The sequence below is a fragment of the Syngnathoides biaculeatus genome, chromosome 11 (genome assembly GCF_019802595.1).
Source record: "Syngnathoides biaculeatus isolate LvHL_M chromosome 11, ASM1980259v1, whole genome shotgun sequence".
Taxonomy (NCBI): domain Eukaryota; kingdom Metazoa; phylum Chordata; class Actinopteri; order Syngnathiformes; family Syngnathidae; genus Syngnathoides; species Syngnathoides biaculeatus.
Genome location: NC_084650.1, coordinates 19,921,294 through 19,943,793, shown reverse-complemented (window position 1 = coordinate 19,943,793; position 22,500 = coordinate 19,921,294). Strand labels below are relative to the sequence as shown.

The 22,500-nt window shown below is 40.0% G+C and overlaps 3 protein-coding genes across 7 annotated transcripts in view; all 3 read right to left on the bottom strand.

The window, feature by feature from the left end:
• stag2b (STAG2 cohesin complex component b) overlaps positions 1-10,510 on the bottom strand; it is a 31,488-nt gene extending 20,978 nt beyond the window's left edge. Inside the window, exons 1-13 of one of the 5 annotated variants that reach the window (XM_061834596.1) lie at positions 10,318-10,510; positions 8,526-8,618; positions 8,360-8,441; positions 7,168-7,311; positions 6,966-7,062; positions 6,468-6,544; positions 6,111-6,315; positions 4,137-4,288; positions 2,640-2,713; positions 2,423-2,546; positions 843-941; positions 602-681; positions 288-395 (exon numbers count right to left, since the gene is read on the bottom strand). In XM_061834596.1, the coding sequence (XP_061690580.1) occupies positions 288-395; positions 602-681; positions 843-941; positions 2,423-2,546; positions 2,640-2,713; positions 4,137-4,288; positions 6,111-6,315; positions 6,468-6,544; positions 6,966-7,062; positions 7,168-7,311; positions 8,360-8,441; positions 8,526-8,569 (1,286 nt within the window). In that variant the 5' untranslated portion in view covers positions 8,570-8,618; positions 10,318-10,510. Of the gene's footprint in view, positions 1-287; positions 396-601; positions 682-842; positions 942-2,422; positions 2,547-2,639; positions 2,714-4,136; positions 4,289-6,110; positions 6,316-6,467; positions 6,545-6,965; positions 7,063-7,167; positions 7,312-8,359; positions 8,442-8,525; positions 8,655-9,053; positions 9,775-9,812; positions 10,131-10,152; positions 10,290-10,317 lie in introns of those variants that run through there. The other 4 variants (XM_061834591.1, XM_061834592.1, XM_061834595.1 and 1 more) reach the window with 4 other exon arrangements.
• A 225-nt stretch (positions 10,511-10,735) lies between these two features.
• On the bottom strand, positions 10,736-19,046 carry xiap (X-linked inhibitor of apoptosis). The gene is made up of 7 exons (XM_061835839.1): positions 18,907-19,046; positions 16,078-16,343; positions 15,428-15,986; positions 13,525-13,624; positions 13,360-13,438; positions 12,468-12,507; positions 10,736-11,342 (listed from the first exon to the last, which is right to left on the bottom strand). Exons 1-7 carry the CDS (start codon positions 18,935-18,937, stop codon positions 11,149-11,151), a joined length of 1,269 nt encoding a protein of 422 aa, XP_061691823.1. The 5' UTR covers positions 18,938-19,046; the 3' UTR covers positions 10,736-11,148.
• A 1,419-nt stretch (positions 19,047-20,465) lies between these two features.
• The window catches only part of psmd10 (proteasome 26S subunit, non-ATPase 10), a 10,936-nt gene continuing 8,901 nt past the window's right edge, over positions 20,466-22,500 (bottom strand). The window contains exons 4-5 of the mRNA XM_061834213.1: positions 21,171-21,337; positions 20,466-21,084 (exon numbers count right to left, since the gene is read on the bottom strand). Of these exons, the coding sequence (XP_061690197.1) occupies positions 20,931-21,084; positions 21,171-21,337 (321 nt within the window). The 3' untranslated portion in view covers positions 20,466-20,930. The remainder of the gene's footprint in view (positions 21,085-21,170; positions 21,338-22,500) is intronic.

The window sequence follows — 22,500 nt, the reverse complement described above, 5'->3', positions numbered from 1 at the left end:
TAATTTTTTCAAAGTTGTAATTTTTTATTGGTGTACTGGCATTACCTAGTGGGGAATTGGTGTAATACAGTAACATCAGGAAACTACTGTCATGCCTTTTGAATTTTACTGCAATCCAAACATTTATAAAAGAGTTATAAGCCATTAATGTAAACGGGCCATACAAAAGATATTCCATGTATTTTAGGAGGACAATAAAATTAGAAACGATCTTAATGACACGGCAAAAGAAGAAAGTCAGCACAATGGTGAATTGCCCAACCCTGTTCAGGTCACGTCTGACATACTTTTTGTAGAGGAATTCTCCTGCTGCAACAGCAACAGGCCTGTGTGCCGAGTAGACCAGATGATAGACGCTCTCACAATCCTCAGGGGTTAACACCTCATCTGTACTACTGCGAATAGAAAAACAAAAGGAGCCATTCAAGTAAAAGCGACAAACAAAATTGTTGCAAGTTACTCCCATGTGCTGTGCGGTGTGATACTTTGTGTGTCTGCGCGCATGCGTGTGAACAAGGGGCTTCCCGTCAGGAAAAGCTTATTTTCCACTGATAAATGGTAAACAGGACATAAGTGTCCAAGACAGCCATTTAAAACTTACTTCAAAACTAAAGTGAGCAGCTTGATTGCTTGTACCGCAACATCATACTCCTTATCAAGGGTCATGGAGACGATGCGGTCCTGGGGAAAAAAACAGGGACAAATTGAGTTTTTCAGCAAAATTATGCATCTGAGAAAATCTCAGCCATGTCAGACCTTTCAATGGTGCTGGGGCTTTCGGTAAAGTAACAATAAAGTAGCAAAAGTGTAGTTTAAGCTGTTGTCCAGCAGGAGGCGCTCACCTTGAAGCGACTGGTGAAGAGTTCCAGCCTTGCATTGAGCTCTCTGTTGTAGTACAGACCCTGTAGAGCTGTCAGACACTTCAGTCGTACCTCACCTTGCTAAAAATCAAGAGTTAGAAAACGGCGAAATGATATATCAGAAATTCAAGAATTCAGTAACTACGCGTAGTTACATCAAGCGAGCCAATTACTGGAGCAAGTTTTGACCCAAAATAAAAATTCAAATAATGGTGGAAAATTTTACAGTGGAACACCGAGTTACAAATCTGATTTGTTCCATGACATGGCCCTTTCAAGACCATCCTGCATGTCCATAAACTGAAAATAGTGTGTTTGTACCACGAGGTAATACAAGTCATGTCATGTCATAAGCCAAAATTGTTTGTAAACCATGTCTTTTCTAAACCGAGGTTCCACTGTTGTTGAAGCATTAGACAACAATCAATCTGTTTATATTTTTGTATCATCGATGAATGATAATTTCAATCATGCCTTTGAATTGGGGATGGGACAGTATTCGAACAAAACGATAATACGGCTTTATAGATCCAAGTTTTTAGGTTTGCTAGTCACGCTGCACTAACCCCCAATGTGTGAATATGCCTGTTGTGGGTTCATTCATTTCAGTTTTCACCAATGGATACAATGATGACGGAGGTAAACTGTTTTACTGTCTGCAAGTGTTGCAGACGCACTAGAATTAAAAAGATAACACTGATCAAGAGTCTAGTGAACATATTTCTCAATACACCTCCTGTGCCAATTAACATAAACCCAAGTCAACAACCTGTCTATTCGGAGCATTTATTCCTTAAGTTTTGCAGCCCTTTTCCAAGTCCGAATATGTGTTGTTTGGTCACTTCTTGTTGTGCACACTTCAGTGATGTTTTATTTAACCAGTAACGTGTCACAAGTGAATTAAATTTGGCTCGATTGCTTGTGCCTGCAGGATGGGTTGCAAGCATGATCAATTGTAATCCTGTATTGTTTTTTTTTTGTTGTGGACATTTTTGTTTGGATATTCTATACTAATGCATTGTCACATATATATGGAGATAATTCCAAGATGGAAAAAAAATACTGTTAATCGAAATTGTACCAAAGTATGGCCCAAAAACTGAAGTACCGACCCTACCATGGATAATGTGAATGATTCCATTCTTAGTTTAAATATGGCATGAATTTTTTGCATCTGAAAAAAACTTAACGTTTTGTGGCTAAAATAGATATTTATAGGCATGCTTGACAATAGTCTAATTTATCTATCTGATCGGAATAAAATGTTATGGGGACAATGTTTTCATGCAGCAAAAGAAAGAACATAGAAGTGACTTTTGGATGTTCCCTGAGAGGGATCACAGCAGCGAGCCACTTGCATGATTAGTTTGGCTTTGTTTTTACACTGGATGCCCTTCCTGATGCAATCTACCCATTTTTTTTACTGGGACTGAGACAAACAATGGCTAGTATCACTGTGAATCGAAAACGCACGGTTTACATGTACCACCACAGTACCAGTGCATAGAAATAATGTGCTGTCAGAAAATCAGAAGCTCAGGTAAATTTGTTCGCAAACCCACCTTATCGTGCATTGTCCACCCCACATACTTTAGATAGCTGTCATTTAGGAAGGCATCACTATAAAGCTTCATCCAAACGCCAATCTCTTCTATACAGATGGCCCTGATTTCTGCTATTGAATCACTGTTGAAAAAAATATGACAATTGGTTAAAATACAACAACATATATGCATTGTACAGCAGCAAAAACACTATGTTCATATGGTGGTGCCATACCGATATCGATGTACAAACACTCCTTTAAATATTGCATTCATCATGTTCTCAATCTCATCTTGGTTTTCTTGGAGCTGAAATGGAAACAGGAGTACATTAGTCAATATTGTCTGGGGGAAAAAAATAAACAAGCGTCAGTATTTGAGAGTACTGCAGCACAAGGTTCACAATATGCATGATCAATTTTCTTTTTATGCATCATGCTTGCGTTAAGCTGATGAGACTTGCCAAAAAGTACCAATTGTCTCAACTATCCAAAGGACATTAACCAAGAAGCTTTGTGGAATGACACTTCAGTCCAGGCAGTTATTTCAGTGACTTTTATGGGTTTTTCTTCATTCATCAAATCAGTACAATCGATATTCCCTGTATTTAGTAGCCAAATATGCCACTAGACTGTGGTAAGGCTCCACAGTGAAAAGGCAGATGGAGGCTACATGAGACTTACTGGTATATAACCTTGTTAATAGAAGATGCTAGCTGAAAAACACAAGCTACTAACATCATACAAACGTTTCAACCAGCAGCATAATTGTCACACCCTCAAAAGAGGAAGGCACATATTCTGTACCAAGATGAAGCCAATCACATACACCTTAAATGACGCCAAACAGTAAATATTTGCTATAACATCAAACTAAAATCTTGGTCACTAATATACTGTACAGGGAAAAAAATGCTAATCCAGCCCGCATTTGCGATGAGGTGAAAGTTGCAACAAAAGCACAATGTAACATTAAAAAAAACAAAAATGACACAATGATCTCGGCTGTTTCAATAAGATAACGAGGGCACTGCCGAGAACTGAAATATCCAACGAATTGGTAAACAAAAACAAAGTCATAAATAATACTACCCCTATTTTGTACAGTTGAAATTGCGTCCATCAATTGACACGTTGCTGTTCAGCAGAACTCGAGTGAATATTGTGGCATTTGACTTGTCATATCCTGTCTATACATCCATAAGGCATGAAAATAAAAAAAAGCTTGTGGTTCCGATTTCCTGACCGACCCTAACATTTTTACACCACGTAATAAATATGTTAGGGGCGTGGTTCTCCTCGTGTGTGCTCTTGCACTTCGTTGTGCCCTGATTACATTGTGTATTTAAGGCTTATTTTTCATGCTACTTGTTGCCAGATCGTTGTGTATATGCAAGTGTGTTCGGGAGCGTCACCTAATGTAACAGCTTCGTCTCATGTCATAGCATTACTGAGGCATATCAAGTCAAGTTATGTTTTCATGTTTTGCCATGTACGATTTTTGACATTGTTCCATGTTTTTGGACCAAGCTTTTTGCCTTGCAGGGTTAGGTCACCCTGTTGGACTGCCGTCCCGTGTATGACCTCTGGGGGGAAAAAAAAAAAAAAAGAAAAAAAAAATACCTACCGACCAGAGTTCTGAAATGTAGGAAATCGGAACCACAACATTTTTTTGGGCCTAATTAAAAATAAGCTTTAAATTACTGTATTTTTATGAATTCAACTGACCATACCTCTTTTCGTTTCTGCAAGAGAAACTCCAGCCTATCGTTGGCCCTTTTAGCCACCATTTTATTCCTCTCCGCCTCGTATTGCCGCTGGGTATTGTCCATGTTAATGCTCAAGTTTAGAGCTACATTCACCAGGGCTGTCATCAGCTTCATTGCTGTTAAAAAGACAAACAGTAGCAATTAGCTTTTAATCACCATTTAGGAATCCAATGCTTCCTAATTTGATTTGTTCTGCAATGTCAATCCAACACCCCAACAAATCCAAACAGAAAATAGCTTTGTAAATCAAACTAAGATACGTAACTATTCACCTGGAGTAGACTGTAGTCAGGTTTATATGCATTTTTTTCCATCTCTGGCCAACCATTTACAAATGATTTGATCAATTTTGAGCTGGTGTTTGTATGAGTAACTACAGTTAAGAACAACCATTTTACATGTGTGTGACATGCACATCTATGTAAACATCCCAGGACTATCAAGTTGGACGATCTCAGTCATCTATTAGAGTAGTTTATTTTTTTTTTTTTTACTTTTGACGCAAATAGCTTGATATGAATTCACTGCTACTGCAAGCAGTGAAAAGGAAATAGCAGACAGATGTGGGAATTTTTGTTGGTGCTTTGCGATGTTTGCCCATTCTTCCTATACACCCTCGAAAGACCAGAAAGCTGTGGATGAAGGTCTGCAACAAAGACTGGTGGGAACGAGTTGCACCTCCGGAATTTTCGGATGACGCACTGTTCATACGAAATGTTATGCGAAACGGACAATTCTGAATGAGTGTATTTTAGGGGTTCAAAGTTGATTCAACATTTCAGTTTTTGCTGAAGCTTTCGTTGACTTTTTTTTTTTTAAAAAAAGCTTGATATTCCTTGTTTTACTATATTAACATGCAATAATGTTTAGTTATTCAAGAGTTTATATCCAAAACAAGCTCTCTTATATTTGCTCTGTTTGGTAGCCACTACATTTGGGTCTCTTCAGCCTTTTTTTCTAGACTTCAGTAGGGGATGACAATTCAGAAGCCTCTTTTTGCAAAGACTTTTCTTTTTTGTAATAAAATAAAACAGATAAGATTGCTTCCTTACTTATTCTGTCAGAATTTTTTGTTTTGTTGCCAAAGCAGGGTAAATGACAATGTCACTGCTCATTTACGTCAAGACCCAGCATGCCTCACAACACTCCGATTCCCCACTTACGTGACAAAAAAAATGACTTTTGAGAGATATGGGGAAAGGAATATTCAACACCTGTGAAACTTAATTTTTTTTTGTCTACGGCCTGTTTATTCTTACTAACATGTTTATAGGGAGCATTTTTATTCAGTTTGGGCTTCGAACCCATTTCTAATCAGAATATTGGGCTCCATTTAAACCAGGCTACTATAGAAGCTAATCTTTCATAGCGCAAGGGAAAAAAATATTCATCCATCCATACTCTCCCTCACTAGGATTGTGGGTATCCTGGATCCTATTCCAGCTAACAGCAGACGAGAGGCTGGGTACACCCCGATTTAGTTGGCAGCCAACCACAAGACATATATAGACAATCATTTACACTCACATTCACACCTACGGACAATTTAGAGTCTTCAATTAACCTACCATGCATTTTTCTGAAAGGTAAGATTTAAATTGGAGTACCCGGAGAAAACCCAAACAGACGGAGGGAGAACATTCTAACTCCACACAGGGGAGATCACATTAGAAACTGGGTGGAATGTTTTTTTTTTCAAGAAAATGTTTTAAAGAAAATACTGTACAACCTAAAAACATGCATGCATTAATGTGTGTCACAACATTTGGCCACAACCATCTCACTAGCTAGCTAACAGCAATACAAATTTATAAGACGGAGATTTTCACAGATCAATTAATACACTTAACAGACTTCCTCTGAGCAACTACTTGTCCCACAAGTCAGTGTTGTGAAATGGTATAACCAACGCTTCTATTCAAAGATTAATAATCTTACCTGCCAGTGTAGAGGTGTGTCTGAAGGCTCTGACTTGAGAGTCTGACAGTCCGGTGAGAAGGGAGATAACTGTGTCCATCATATATTCATCATAGATGATACTGTATTGACACTGTCGCACCAGGACCGAAATAAATTCACAAAAACTTGACTTGAACTTTTTCCATAGGGGCCCTGCTATAGTAAGAGGGTAGTCTCCACTGTCCTACAGAGACCACAGGATAAAAAGAGAAGTTATTACCAAGTAGTTCTCAATGACTCATCATAAAGTAGTAAGCGGAGAAAGAAGTAATGCTGAGTAAATATGAAACAATTACAGAATTTGCATTAAAAAGGGAAAGAACAAAATTAAATTACCTCATCAAATTCTTCTGTCATTCGTCTAATGATTTCAGAATTTTGCATGTTGCGGAACATCTCTCCAGTAACAACACCTGATCAATGGATAGAAAATGTTATTCAAATGATATATCTGGGAGTAGGGAATAAGAACAATCTGTAGTACAATTCGACAGTTAAGTGTGCAATTGCTTTACCTGCTGTATCTACCCCCCCCCCAAAAAAAAAATAAAATAAAATAAAAATCCATGAATGCCTCAACACTATAGAAGAAGAAAACATTTTTGGACCATGTTGAAATCACAGCTACTTTTAAAATACACACAAAAACGGGAACATGTTCCAAATAAAACAGCGACCTGCATTTTGCACACAGATCTGTAACAGTATTCAATATATCTAGGTTAGACAGAAGAAGTGACACTAATTAATGACAAAGATTGAACCAGTTAAGGATATGTCCTTCAATAAGAATCACAACACACAGATCTTTTTTTTTCCCAATAACAAACATACCTTTACACCCTGAGCACTGGATGAAGAAGTTGATGAGATCAAGTAGCGCAACATCTCTGTCGTGTTTGTAAGACTCAATCCAGTCATCAACGACCGACTTTGGAGGACAATAAACATTTGAAAAAAATGAGGATGAGCGTCATCACTTATGTTTTCTTTTTTTAATATTCGACATTAATGTTTGTGATTCAGAAAATTCTACCTGCATTGCACTCCGGCCCAGCTTGACCACCTCAAAAAGCATCATGTTTTCCATGCCATTCTCCTGGTGGTGGCCATTTATCCGACCTGCCCCTTTTGCCCCTTTGCCTTTATCTCCTGATGCTTTCTTCCCCTTTTTTCCACCCTGAAAGAAAACCAATGACATTAGGGAAACAAGACATAAGCTGTTTAACAATTATCTCTCTTCATCAATGCAATCCTGATGTCAAGCACCAACACTGTACAGTATTTATTTAAATAACAGTATTAGGGTTGTGTTGATTATACACCTCTATTGTTGACATTGAAATCCCAAAAATAAAATAGCAACAAAAGAAATCCTCAAATATTGCTTTTGTTGACCGAGGCCTGGCCATCTGGACAAGGCCTGATGCTGACCTGAAGATGTCAGATTTAGCTTTATTTTTTCCTATTGAAGCTGCCAAGAGTCGAATTGTAACACTTTGCAAGAAAAAGTTCTAATAGCGTCACTTGAACTTTGTCGTGTAAATCCAGCCCAGTGAGTGAGAACCTGTACTGTGTGGCCTCCTCGCTCAGCCGGCAGAGCACGGAAAAGGCTTTATTGTCCATAAAATCTAAAGTATTGGAGTGAGAGTTTTAATATTTTCAGAGGTTGAAGGGACCGTAACTCGAAATACCAACATACATTTTGGTGGCTGACGAATGGTTGTAGTTTGGTGACAATAAGCTAAGTTTAAGTTTTTCTCCATAGTGAACATACAGAAGAGCCGCCAAAATGTCTCCAATGAAATCAAACGCCTGATAAAACCCCATCTCTCCGGCAACCTGGCTAATCTCCAAGGGACTCCAGGAGACGTCACGGAAACTCAAGTCGCCATCAGTTTGCCAACAAATCTACAGGCCAGTGCGAATAGGGTCTAAGGTCACATTTGGTTCATTTAAATTCGAAGGTCTCCATTGTGGTTCTGTACATATCTCGTATGCACTGATATTTAAGCAGCACACGCAAAAATAAAACGGGAAACGTTTAGTCTGACTGGGTCCTGTCATCACCCCTTATGTCCGGCTTTCAATCAAGAGACATTGAACAGTAATATAAGTACATAGTAGCACAATTTTGCTATCTATAACTAAATATCTACTTTGTCGTCTAAATTCCAGATGAACAATAATGAGTTGATTCCAATAGCTATGAAAGCATCTTTACACACCTTTCCTTTAGTTGAGTTTGAACTCCTTCCATCTGGATCTTCAGAAAAGTCTGTGTCTGAAGAGAATTGTGTGTCTGTATCCCTAATGATAGGAATATAGATGTTAACATACATTTAGGTACAACTAAAGCAAACAAAGATGACCAAAATCATAAGTTGCACTTACTGAGCATAGGCGAAGTCTGCTGGTATTTCTGGTGCTGCTATCATTTCTCTAACATCTTCTGGGTCACTTCCAATTTATGACTGGCGTGTAATTCTTAGAAAATACAAGACACGGTCGCTTGCATGAAACCTAAATTGAGATTTCAAATTAGAGAACCGGTGGGGGGGGAATAAACGTGAAAACAGATTTTTCTAGCTTCACATGGTAACAGTGGGCGGTACGGATGCTCTTGTGGCACTCAGCACGCAAAGCATTGGCTCCCTCTTCCTCGTCCCCCTCGCTTTACCATTGGAGAGTTTCCTGACTGGCCAAATACGGGCGCGCTCTGTCCGCCCCACACGTGCCTCGACCAATCACAACCCGTTACCAACATCAACAAGATACTGGAGGCCACAACTATTGCTGTATTGTACCCTCACTGTACGGAAAAGTGTTACATACATGCATGGATATAGGGAAAGTAAAACTTGAAATCCAGTCATCTATTTATCTATTGTATCTTAAAGAGTTATAATTACACATATTTACCGGTATTCATGTTCTCCTCCGAGTGCATCCTACAACATGTAAAGATGAGAAGTCATCATAATAGAAGAGCCGATTAAAAAAAAAAGCCAAACGCAAATTACAGGAGATGGTTTGTCGCTGCTTATAACAGTATTTGCCACGATGTTGGATGACAATGCGGGTAAAACAACTGCGACGATATAAAAACGGGTGTTCTGGGTGCAATAAGATATGGTATTTATTGTTAAAACGGTCATATATAGCAGATGAACACAGAGTAAGTGTGCCCATTTCGCCTAAATATTACATGATGACGAGATTCAATGGGTGTTGACTGAAAAAGTGGCGCCAAATCGCTGAGTGAATCTCGTAAACTCGCTCGCAAGAAGCTCGAGGCGAGGTTCTTGGAATTTGAAATTTCTTGAAATACTGAAGACCTCGGAAGTCAACACGGCGGCACGCGAGCGGCCGCGTTCCCTGCACCAGAGCCGACGTGACTCCGCTCTTCGTCGGGTCCTGTCAAAATTGACATCGGTGCGCGGCGGCTGAGGCTAACGCCGCTAGCGACCGCGGATTAGGAGTGAAAATGTACGACCAAGTCCACTGCACCTTGAGAGGCAAAGTGTCATTTGAATTTCCACGCGAGCCGTTTCGGAAACGGGTCAGCGGTGGTCATCGCTATCGTAGGCCGATGACAATAACACAACAACGCAAGCTCGATGGTGCAATCCCGTGCTAAAAAAATGAGCTGGAACAGACCAGCGATAGAGGCAGACGCACCCAATGGCCGTGTTTTTCTGCGAAGTAGTCTTATCGCGGGCTCAGCCTCAACACCATCAATAAGAATTAAGATGTATTCCACGATCACGATAAACTCCCACTGGTTAGCCATGCTAACAGTACTTGCTAACCTTACCCCCCCAAAAAACATCACGTCCTTGCTGGTCCTCCATCTTGCCTCAGGAGTTTCAGTACCGTATTGCATAAGCAACAAACTGTGTTTGCAATTAATGGTAAGTGTAAGTAAGTCCGGGGAAATAAAATACACGTTTCGTTGAGTTTCGAGCAATATATTTTGCGCCACTGTGGTAAGAATCTAGTAGGTTAGCTTGCTACCAACCAGAGTGAGGCTAGCCTCTCTCGCAGCGGAGCTAACGAGGAGACTTGGCTGAGGCAGCAGACATCCGCGCTCCTCTAGGCTCAACTAGCCTGGCTAGCAAGCGGCTAGCAAAATACAAATCAACTAAGTTCCACATAGCTTTCCGCCATTTTACAGCTAACTTACCTGGCTGAGAAATAATAGTCCCGGCAGATTCCTAACTTTAACTACTTCGACAAGCCTCGGGCCGAATCTCACTCGAATTCTGTAAAAACAGTTTAAAAGTCGCGGTCAGAGGCGGTTTCGGACGTTCTCTCGCCCGCTTGCTCCGTAGTTCAATTTGTTTTTTTCGACGACCTGGGAGGAGGAAATCCTAGTACAGAGCTACCACCTAGTGGCCACAAGGCAGACGCTCCAAGATTGGACCCCTAGCGGCCTCTCCTCAGTATCACACCTGACACATTGTTTATACTGGCACGCATTGTTTTGCACTCAAAGCAAACTGAAATGTACGCATGTTTCAACTCTGTAGACGTTCTTTGTGCTTCTGTACGAAAAACCATCACAACATGTTTTAAGATCAACTGGTATTTTATTGCTCAAACTCAAATAGTTTTTACATCACAGGTGATCAGACAATAGTTTTTATGGATTGATTTCTTACGATTCAAAACAACCATGGAATAGGAAGTCAAAGGTATTTAATAAATGTCAAACTAAAACAAGTGTGACATTGAATACAGTATATACCACAAGTCATTTTATAGCGATTCTTTCCATGAAACACACGGCAAACGTGTCAAAGGCACATATGGAATGAAATAGGAGAAAATATTAGTGTCTCCAGAAAATATTGACCTATGAACAAATGGTTTTATGCTATATATACACAGTGTTGATGAGCTTTTCAACAGTCTCTTTCTGATACAAACAGGCTTTTGCAGTATTACACTTGTTAAAATGCAATGGATTACGAGACAGCAGCATTGATGGTTGATTGCCAAAAATCCATTTTGTTTAAGCAATGTAGGTCTTGACCTTCTGTGTGATGGGCCCACAACAAATTGGACACTTAAGTAGTGTCTGGGAACACGCCTCACAGGTGGCCAGATGACCACAAGGGATGAATACAACGCATGTATCTCTGTCCATACACACTTTGCACTGTTTCTCCCTCTGCAGTTTCCGCAGTGTCTCCAAAGGGTCCTCATCTGCAATTCAAACGTAAGCAACACATGCTTAGTTGTCATCACAACAGTCTCCACAAAAACAAACATACTTGATCATCTTCTAGCATTTTTTTTTTTCTTTGTTCCTGGTGTATGCCTACAACTAAGAGTGGGACAAAATTGCTATTGTGCACAGGATTGAAGGATTTTTTGTTCCCATTAAAAATAATTCCCTTCCCAGGTGTATTAACAAGCGATAGGCTTTAGTCAAAATACTAGCAGCTTAAAAATAAAAATAAATAATTTTCCATCCTCATTTTTTTTTACAGTGCTCTTGAAAGCTGTGTGTGTGTGGGGGGGGGGGGCTTGTTTTATATGAATAAACCACTACTCACGCCGCCACCCTTCTCCAACAGGGTGTCTCAATGTAGCATTACTTAGTATTACTATTTTGTGCCCTCTATCAGGATTTTACTTTCAATGAGGTAAACCAAACGTCCACAAAGATGTGTAACTTTCTCTGTATTTTCATTTATGGAAAAGTTGTTTACAATCAAACTTCTAAATTACAGTTGTCAATTAAGTGTGTGAAAACAGGAGTGTGCTGCATTCAGCAGACACAATGACAATAATTCTGTTTTGTGATTTATTGTTACATTGATTTAATTAGAAAAAAAAGTTCACTTGCACAGATCCCTATTTGAATAAAATATTTCTAGTCCACCTACTATATTGTGTCATATTCCGTTACATATATTGCACCATCAATCTACAGCAATGTTGTCATAATAGTATTATACAGTGCCTAGGGTTTACTCTGCCATTCCCACAACTTATGTTTTTTTTTTGTTAGCCTAAAATATGCAATTGAAAGAAAGAAATCTATTCCAAGTTAATGATTGTCTAGTAGTGGTACATTTTCCTGATTTTGGTGCAGGCACGGTGATTTCAGTTCCTCCTAAGCGACATTGTGAATTCCAGCATGAACGATTGTGTCTTTTTATGTGCTGTGATTGATTAGTGACTGGTCCAAAGTGTAATCCACATTCCACCCAGTCAGTTAAAATAAGCTATAGCTCCCCATGAACCTGAACAGAATAAATGAAGCAGTATAAAACATGGATGGATGGATGGATGGAAAAAAACGTAGTCCACAATTACACTTACCATTTCTGCATCCTGTAAATCCATTCTGATGACTTGAGGTCTAAAAAAAAAAGACAAAAAACATGGGGATAATTAGAAAGGAGAACTGAGCATGACGATATACAGTGGTGCCTCGACTTACGAAATTAGTTTGTTCCGGGAGTCGTTTTGCAACGTGAATTTTTCGTAAGTAGAAGCGCTTCTTTTATGTAAATAGCCCAATCTGTTCTAAAACAACTCACAAATAAGTTGTATTTTCCAACGTACCCGAGCTTTGTGACACCGTGTGAAAACGCTAATATGAGTGTCGTTGACACTAGAGTTTTCTAGGTAAATGAAAAGCATCATGGGTAAGATTGACATCCCTCCTTGCCAATGGGATGCCAGGAAGATGCTACGGCGATAGCCAATGGGAAAGCAGCTCTATCGCCCCACTTTCAAACCAAAATACAGGATGTTTACGTTTGGTGGAACATGAGGGCTGTGAATTCAGCGCCTATTTTTGCCTTTTGTATCCAGAATTTTCCTCCGTAACTCCGAAGAGTGGTTTCGTAACCTGAATTTTACATTTGTAAGTAGAGGTACCACTGTTATGTACAAACATACTTATGAGTTTCAGGTTACCATCTCAATAACTAGATAAACCAGAACCACGGTATATTGACTTGGTAAACATATGTTGTGGCTTCTTTCGAGTACAATATAAATAAATACACGTGGACTTCTTTCAGGTACAATATGAATACATGTGAAATGTTTGCACCGTTTTTCCCCAAAAAGCATATCTTTCCAACAAAAATGTGTTCCGTTTCAAATTGGTAGGCCGTTGGGATCTTCTCATTTTTGAGTTCCACTGTATTATCGATGAGATATTCAAAATGTAATTACGAAGAAAAAAAATGGGTAGACTTACAGCTTTGTTTCGCTGAGGGTCTTGCAGCTGGATGGTGTTGATAAATTCTTGGCCTTTTTCTGCTAACAAGAAACTGCATCTAGTTGAGAACATGGAAGGTCGTTAGCAAAGTTTGACAAGCATTGAGAAAAAAAAGCATGCATTTTCAAACATTATTTTTGTTACCCGGGGTAACTCTTGGCGTGCTCTACCCATGGTTCTTCATCAGGCTGCCAGCCTTTTAATCCTCCACCACAACGAAAACACATCACCATGTCTCCTGTGCCTGCAAACACAACATAAACGTATAAACAAGATATTCAGACACATAGAACAGTAAATTCAGAATATCATGATAATACATTATTTCAGTAAAACCTCCAAAAAGAAGAAATACCCAAGTGGAACAATTTGGAGTGAAGACTAAATGTTCTCAAAAAACAGCTAAGCCCATAAAGTCAACCTATTCATTCACACTATTACCTTTCAGCTCATAAGCACCTACGATTAACTCCACAAATTTTTTTTCCTTTTTGTTTTTTTTTGTGACCGGCGTTTCATCGAGTCTAAGACCACAGAATTGGCACGATGCAGAATTTTGGCTTTTGCATGCTTTACAGTCTTTGTGGTTGAGGAAGAATTGAATTACCGTGAGTGAGCGGACATGTCTTGTTCTGGGCTCTCCTTGCTTATTTTCATACATGCGTATGTCACTTGCACTTATATGTGTGTGTGTGTGTGGTGTGTGTGTGTGTGTGTGTGTGTGCGTGTGTTCAAGGGTGTGGATGGGGCATTACATAATTTGCAGCGCAATTGCAGATGTGTTCTTTTCTCAAGTGCTTCTCTTCATTATCTCAATAATTAAGTTGAAGAATACAAAAATTATTGCTTATTTCAACGGAAAATCCAGAGTCGAGCCAGTACACGACAAGACAAAGACTTTTGGAAGTCAAGTGAGAGACAAGAGCAAGAATTTGATCTAGAGACCGCACCAGTCTCAAGTGTTACATCACTAGTAGTAAGCATCCATCCATTTTTCATATTGCTCATCCTCGCTCAGGTTGCTGGCATGCTGGAGTCTATCCCAGTTGACTTAAAATATATAGATTTTACCAAGCCAACTTTATATAGTATGTGAGATATTACATCAAGTGCACGCATTCTCGAGTTACACATTTTTATGCCGAGATGCCTAAAATCAGGTTGTTGGAATTAAGCTCATTTACATAAATGACTATTTTAATTTCTCCAATTTATCTACATCACTAACGATGATCTCCGCCGACCTTTCTGCCCTCGAGCTTGTGCTGTCAACATGAACACATGCTCTGACAAGTAACGAAGGTTTTGGTCTTCTACATTGAGGCAACCAACCAGAGGAAACGGGACAGTCTTAGCCAAATATCGGCAAAGCAGATATAAAACTGGTTCAACCAGAAGCAGGGGCCAGACCTGGACACTAGCAAGAAGACAAAATGAACGTGTTTTTTTAAATGAAACTGACACTTGACGGATTTTATATTCCGTCCATGTTACAGAGTCACTCAAAGGACAGCTAAGTAGCCAATTTATGGGACCTTAAAGTCAATGACACAGGCAGCGAAGGTAAAGTCAACACAATAATCTACAGTAAATCATTCCAGCTGTTCCCTCTCCATAACATGTCTGTCAGGTGTCTTCAATGGTTGAGTAGTTTTCGTTTATTTTTTAGTTTAATTAGACTGTATTACGGTGTGATGGACTGTTGTTTACAATTACATGACTGAAACGGTCAATGTTAAAATGTTTTCTTTTCCAGTTGATGAAGCAGCCTGGAACCACTCAATTCACTTTCCATCTTAGTATTTCCTGTTTGATTTTTTTGGGTGAGAGAATTAACAACTTCAAGGGCTGCAAAGTGGTTTGAGTGGCTAGTGTGTTACTCTGGGTTTCTCCCACATTTTGAGTTCATCCAGTCCACGGCGTGGACACCGCCTCTACCCCTAACTCCGTTTGGATAATGGAAGCTCAACCAGTGATGATGTGGTATAGAATTATGAACATGGAACAACTTGAAAGTCTATTGTCGTTATAGAACAGATTACTGTACCTGTGCTGTAGAAGCCAGCCCTTGCAAGTTGGGCGTGATCTACTGGGTGCTGGATCCCTGCAAAACTCTGCAGCCTCTCTTCAAAACTCCCCATAGGGGTGAAAGTGTTCACTTGATGTGGACTGTTACGATTCTCCTCTCCCGGTCCTCTCTCGGAGGGGACGTTGCCCACATCGTGGCCAAGGATGAAGAAGCAGTAGGGAAAATGCTTGCTATGTTCACCCCAGGCCGTGTCTCCTGCTTCCCAGCCACCGAGCATGCCACCGCAGCAAAAACACTGGACCCGGTCACCCTGGCCCAAGTAGTAGAGGCCAGCTTGGGCCAGATCTCGAGGTGTCACAGGAGCAGTGGATGGCCAAGAGGAGAAAGTCTGACGTCTGGCCTCCTCCCTCCTCATGTGAGGGACCATCGGATAGGTGGTCTCGTCAACCACCTCTCCTGTTCTCAAACGATATTCCATGTCTTCAGCTTCTTCATTGTATCTGGAGCCGGTCAGATGTGAATTGTTCTGGAGATTGGTGCGATGGGTGCAGCTGAGGAACTTGCACAATGGGGAAACCTAAAATTCAAACCATATAAGTCAGATACATAAATTCAAACCATATAAGTCAGATAAAAGGTGGACGTGTCCGATTTTCATGCAGTCTTACCTCCTTGTGTCTTTCTACAGGCGTATCTCCCCTGCACCAGTTCTCCACAGTCGTCTTACAACTGAAACAGCGGACGCGATCGGCTGGACCGGTAAGGTAGAAGCCGGCCCGGGCCAGTCGCTCTGCGGGCACCTGCTCAGCCAAACTGGAGCCATTGAATGAGTCAAGACGGTTGTTCATGAGGGAGAAGTCAACAAAGGAATTGGTGTCGAGACCGGAATCTTCTCTGAGGTCCGACATGATGAAAGCAGGTAGAAGATTGCTTTCTTGAATTGAAAGAAAGAAAAGAAAAAGATTATTAAGCATCAGACATCTGCTGTAAGAAAGCATGTGACTCAAAGCCATATAGACATTTTTCATCATCATGTCACGTACATATCTTGGCAATAACTCAGACTGCACAACTACTAAACAAGCACAACCATGTCTTTTTGAGAAGGTAGAATGATTAACAAAACAGAATGAAGGGCTTCCTTCCTCTGAAAGTCAGTTGTAAAGATGTAACAAGTGGTGAAGTTTATTACTTAGTGGGTCTGCTGGAATCTTTTGTACTTTTTAAGTAACTAAAACCTCAACATTTTAATTTTTTTTTAGGTATATCTGGTGGTGCAACCCCAAATGCAACACATTTTTGTCAGGTCAGGGGTAGGTAGTCAACTGCTTTCTGCCACGTAGAAGAAAGAAACATTATGAAATGGTCTACAGACAAACATTTCATATGATTAAAAAAAAAAAAAAAAAAAAAGCAAGTTTCTGTCTTGTTTTTTTTTTTTTAATTTCGTTGGCAGTGTGCATCCATTGCCCTTCGACTGATGGTGCGAGTAGTCAGTCCGCAGATTTTACCCGTCGTCAAAAAACTAAATTTTTTCGGGTACCAAAAAAAAAAAAAAAAAAAACACGGACGGCAGGAAGAATGTAAAACACGATTATGAAGAGTGGCTGCCAGAGAAGAGAAAACTTGAAGATGATTAATTCTTTAATTTAAATATTTTATAAATAAAAAAAATCTACAGAAACACCAAAAATTTATATATTTTGCGTCTGAAGTCTTCACTTCTAATTTGTGATGCACCAAAATGTAGATTCTTGTCCCAAACTGAAATTATTATTCCAATGACTGTGTATGAAATACACTAAAAGCAAGGGATTGCAATTGCATATAATTATCATAATGCTTAAATGAATTAATCAATTACCAAATGAAATTATTCCAACAATGCACAGATAGGACCAGGTGATATGGAGGATCCTATGAAACTACCCCCCCCACACCTGTCGATACCGTTATACAGTGTATCATGATATGAAACAAATCAGAATTTTTTTTCTTAAATGCGCCCTTATATTCTTGAAACTTTTGATTTAAATATTTTGTGTCAAAAGTTGGAACATGACGAGTAAACTATACAACACTGTAACATGTGCAAATTAAACATACACATACACTGCATATGTACACGTATGGTTCAGAGAGGAGCATTATTATCATTATTATTATTGGCTAATCATATTGTCTTGTCTTAACACGGACGCAGCGCCGTTTGGCTTGCTTCGTTTACAACATCGCGTTTCGGCCACTAGGGGGACGTGCCCACTATGAGTGTGCCAGCGAGTGAAGCAATGACGAAGATTTATTTTTATACGTCATTTGTGGCTCCGGGATGAGGTTTTCGGCTCTTCGGGGGGCACAATTCGCGTCACTTCCGGCTCACGGTGTCTCGTCGAGGCATCTTCAACATATGCTGCTTTATTTCACCTTATCCTATCGGCACATTGAGCCAGAAGTGACGTGTCTCACACCGCAACCACAAAATGCGCTAATCCTCGCTGGAGATTATTGACAATTTGTCAGCAGTGCCTTTTGTCTCTGATTGGTTATTGTAACCAATTTCTTGCCCATGCCTTTTGGTGTGCAAGTCTAAGAAGTGCAGCCACTCTTTGAAACTTGTACACGTTGGTACATAATAACGTAACGCGGGTTTGGCAAGGGTGAGGCAAGACACAGCAGAACAGGGTGGATCACTCTTCCACCTAAGCAACAAACTATGTCAACAAAAAAAAATCATATTCAACTTGTCTTAGTACTGTAGCTTTATACACATGTAGTACAGACAACTACAAAAACATTTATGGATGAACGTTGGAGTTTGGAGTGGTGTGGAACTACAACGCATGAGTTTTTTTTCCCATTACGGCTATAAATGAGGTAGACAATGTTGTGGCTGTGTGCCAAACGGTATATTAAACTCTAAACTTGACGATTCAGAGCTTGTCAGCATATTTTGTTGTCAAGGATTGGCTGAGGCAGCAGTCTTAACTTTAACGGACTCATCGATAAGCAGCCGTTGCTCTTTGAACACTCCTATACGTTAAACTTACCTTCATCGCAAAATGCAACTTGTACGCAAACAGGAACATAATAACGTGCTTTATAATTATTACATTTCACGGATGAGTTCTAACACGCCACGGCTGTCATTTCGTGGAAGTGACTTCTAACCACGACCTGAAACGACTCACGCGGCTTTTAGCGTGCTAGCAGTCACGCTGAGGTAATGTGAGGAACTAAAATACTCTTCTTCCTCACCAACGAGAACAACATTAACATTGGGTCGGTTGCTGTACATAAAATTAAGAAGCCAGACAAGTCAAACGTAGCGTCCTGTTTGGACTCTGCCCTACAGAGCAGCAACGTAACTGCCAAATGTCCTTTAAACGTAAACAGCTTCGTGTTAGCCGTCAACATGTAGCTAGCCTCACTAGCTAACCGTTTCTACAAATGCTAAAAGTTTACTTATCGTTGGTTAGAGTTTAAAAGTGAAATCTTACCTTCAGTTGTCCAGTTCTTCACGCTTAACATTCACCCGCTCCAGCAGTGGCATAAAAGAGGTGCTCTCGAGAGGCGCGACCATTTCAGGAAGTTGCCCTTCAAAGGTTGACCAATGCGCAGCGTGTTCTGCGCAGCCCACATTCCCACGTAACAAAGCATCAAATTCATACCGACGTAACAAAGCATCAAACTTGTAACTAAGCAACAGATTAAACGAGCGTTCATTTTTTTTTGTTTTGTTTTTGTTCCTGTCGATTCTTTGATCAAGGAATCCGCAGAAACAACAACAAAAAAATCATGTATCTGCTTTTGCGTCTGAACTTTCTTCCAAGTGTAGTGGTGACAAAATTCTCATTTCTCAATAATTCTTCACATCTCAATTATTAGCATACGCTAGACAAGCTCCACATTCCAATGCAGTTACGATACATACTACAGTGAATGTCAAATTCCTGTCCAATTTCTACATTCAAAATAATCTTCATTTTATTGATTGTTTGTTACATAATATTTTTTGTTTTTTTAGAGATATGAATTTAGCAATTTTGTTAACTCTATAATAAATCTAGAGGTGAAAAAAATCAGATTTCACTGTAAAGTGTCACTCTATAATGTGTCACATTTTGAAATGAACGACCTAACTATATTAATCTTTTAAGAATATTACATTTAATGAATAGGAACTGCTTCAAACAACCAACAGTAGAGTATGTTGGAATGGAATTATTGCAATGCGATTATTTTTCGTAGGGGTTTTTTTTTTTTTTTGCATTATTTTTGACCGTAGGCCTGAGAGAAAAACAACTCAAGCATCTATATCAGGGGTGTCAAACTCATTTTTCTTGCGGGCCACATTGTTGTTCCGGTCTCCCTCCCGATGCTGTTATGACTGTGAAACACAAAAATGCTTGCAATATCTCAACTTTATCATTTATGATGCATGACAATTTGAAGGTTTTGTACAAATTTTTACAAGAATAATTGAAATTGACACTCTAGATTGCCACAATGTTGTTCCTGTCTCCCTAACCCACCATTATAACTGTGAAACAATACAAATATTTAATCATCTCATCGTATATACATCATAAATTTATGATCTACTTTTAGAATCAGAAATCAAGGGTAACATCTTTTTTCAACTATTCATGTTTGGTAACACAAATATGCTTGCAATATCTCAACTTTATCATTTATGATGCATGACAATTTGAATTTTTTGTACAAATTTTTACAAGAAAAATTGAAATTGACACTTTAGATTGGGCTTCGCGGGCCACATAAAATCATGTGGCAGGCCGGACCTGGGCCCCCAAGGCTTGAGTTTGACACCGCTGATCTATATGTTCCACACATATTGAGGCTTGAAATGTAAAGCATATACCATAAAATGCACTTTTTCATATTTCATTGGTTCACCACGCCTGAAGTAAAACAACCAGACACAGAAAGTGTGACTGTTAAGGTGGAGCCACACCCAGTTGAGAAAATGCACAACCAACAGAACATTTTTGCTCAACAAATGAGTTTATCACATTTGATTTTTTTTTTATTATTATTATTATTATTGATTGAACAGTCCCCAAAAATCAAACTTCAAACCAAAAGCATTTACTGCAATATCAACACTCTGTTACAAATAAGTCGCGCCACCAACGTGGCGGCTAACATCGGCTTGTGTACAGAAACCAAGTACAAAAGCGTGTCACTATTTGCAGCTTAACAGTTACTCCATCCACCAAGAGGGCAATTGGTTTGTAACAATTTATATTAAAAAAAAGCCACACATTATTAACAAGCATAACACTCATTTTATTAACTCATTTGTAACAATTCAAACTTCACAGAAGGTCGGGCGCAGTTTTGGCCAGTGCTATTCGTTGTTTTTTGGTCAGATATGTTAACATCTCTACTGCTGATAAGGAAGCCGAACACTCCCACTTGTCACAACAAGCCACTCAAAAAGGATTGGGGGAGGACAACGATGTGGTTTGCGTCTGAAAAAATTGACGTTTCCAACGGGTCATCCTTCCACAATTTGGCGAAGTACCTTTCCCAGACTACCTTTGGCCATCTGGAGAGGGGTTTTCTCCTCCTTGTTTTCAATATAAATGCTGGCTCCGTGTTCCACCAACAACTTTGCCGCTTCGACGCGTTCCTCGTCACACGCCAGGTGGCTAATTCGACGACAAAAAAATTAAAATAGTTGAATCCTTTGTTTTTTTTTCACTACAGTAGTACGAAAGCATTGCACCGTACGTACAGCGCTGTGTTGCCCTGAGAATCCTGGATGTTGGTCGAGGCGCTCTGTTTGAGAAGCAGCTGGATCAGGCGATAGTTGCCCTTGGCCGATGCTCGATGAAGTGGAGTGGATTCCAGCTTGTCCGTAGCATTCGGGTCTGCTCCGTTTTCAAGCAACAGCAAGGCAATCTGGAAGGAAAGTGAAGCAAAACCTTTGTTTTGTCTGCTTTGTCCACATTGTGTGTCCCCTTAAAGCCCCACTGTTGTGACATGCATGATTTTTAGTATGTTATTAATGAGAAAAAGGCAGCCGGAATGGACCCAAAACGTGATTTTGACGTATATGGCTTTTTGTAACTCCCGCCATGAAAATCCTCTCGAGGGATTTGTTTAGGAGAAGAAGCAGGGAGTGACGTTAACAGCAGCAGCGCACTCAGGTAGGCTCGTATGTTTCAACTAGTTTTAGCTGCTAGATGGTAGCTCTTTGTTTCTTCGTATTAGCCAAAATGCCGGCTCGTTGTATTGCTGGATATTGTTCGAAGACTCGGGAGGATGGATTTATTCTTCATTCATTTCAAAAAGACCCGGTTCGTCCTGAAAAATGGATTGCACGGGTGCAAAGGAGGAGCGCTTCGTGGGTCCCAGATTGCAGGTAGGTGTGTATAGCGAGACTAAAATAAACAATAGTTGGACGGGGGGGTGGGGGGGGCGTGCGTAATCCTCTCAGAAAGTAACCAAAGATCTGCATACGGGGGTGCTAAATGCTTCGATGTACCCGTCGGCGCCAAGCACGGCTTCGGACACCGCGGACGAGGCACGGCTTCGGCAGGGGTGGCTCCTACGTACTGTCTGGGAGTCTGTTGTTAGTTAGAAGTGATCCGTGTATCATCTAAATATGGCTCGAAACGATAGGGTAATATTCCCCCGGTCACTTCACTCGATTGTGAGATGTTCTCTTCTGAGAAAAGATTTTCCGTCCGTGTTCCACAGCAAGTTACCACTACGTGTTTTCAATGGCGAACGTCCCGGTGTAACATCTGCTGATGACGTTGCAGGCAATATGGCTGCCACTTGGATGTCGAATGAAACTTCCGGAACTTTGCGGAAGGATGACGCGCTCTCCGCTCATATTTATTTTTTCGTATGGATATTGAAGTGAATAATGTTATATGAATTTTTCATTACAATATCTATTTTAGAACATTTATAGGCATGGCAGTGGGGCTCTAAAGGCTTGAAATTTTATCTAGATGTTCATCCAGTTCGTATGTATGATCTCGAGATTTCTCAGACATTGGGTGACTTTCAACTCTTCTCATCAAACGATCAAGGATATTAAGAAAATAATTGTT

Bases quoted from the DNA above. Each gene is read 5' to 3' on its own strand.
- xiap (XM_061835839.1), bottom strand. From the start codon at position 18,937: ATGTTAAGCGTGAAGAACTGGACAACTGAAG. The intron at 12,508-13,359 runs GTAAGTCTACCC...TTTTTTTTTTAG, and splicing joins ACCCTCAGCGAAACAAAGCT to ACCTCAAGTCATCAGAATGG. The intron at 11,343-12,467 runs GTAAGTGTAATT...TTTGAATTGCAG, and splicing joins ATTTACAGGATGCAGAAATG to ATGAGGACCCTTTGGAGACA.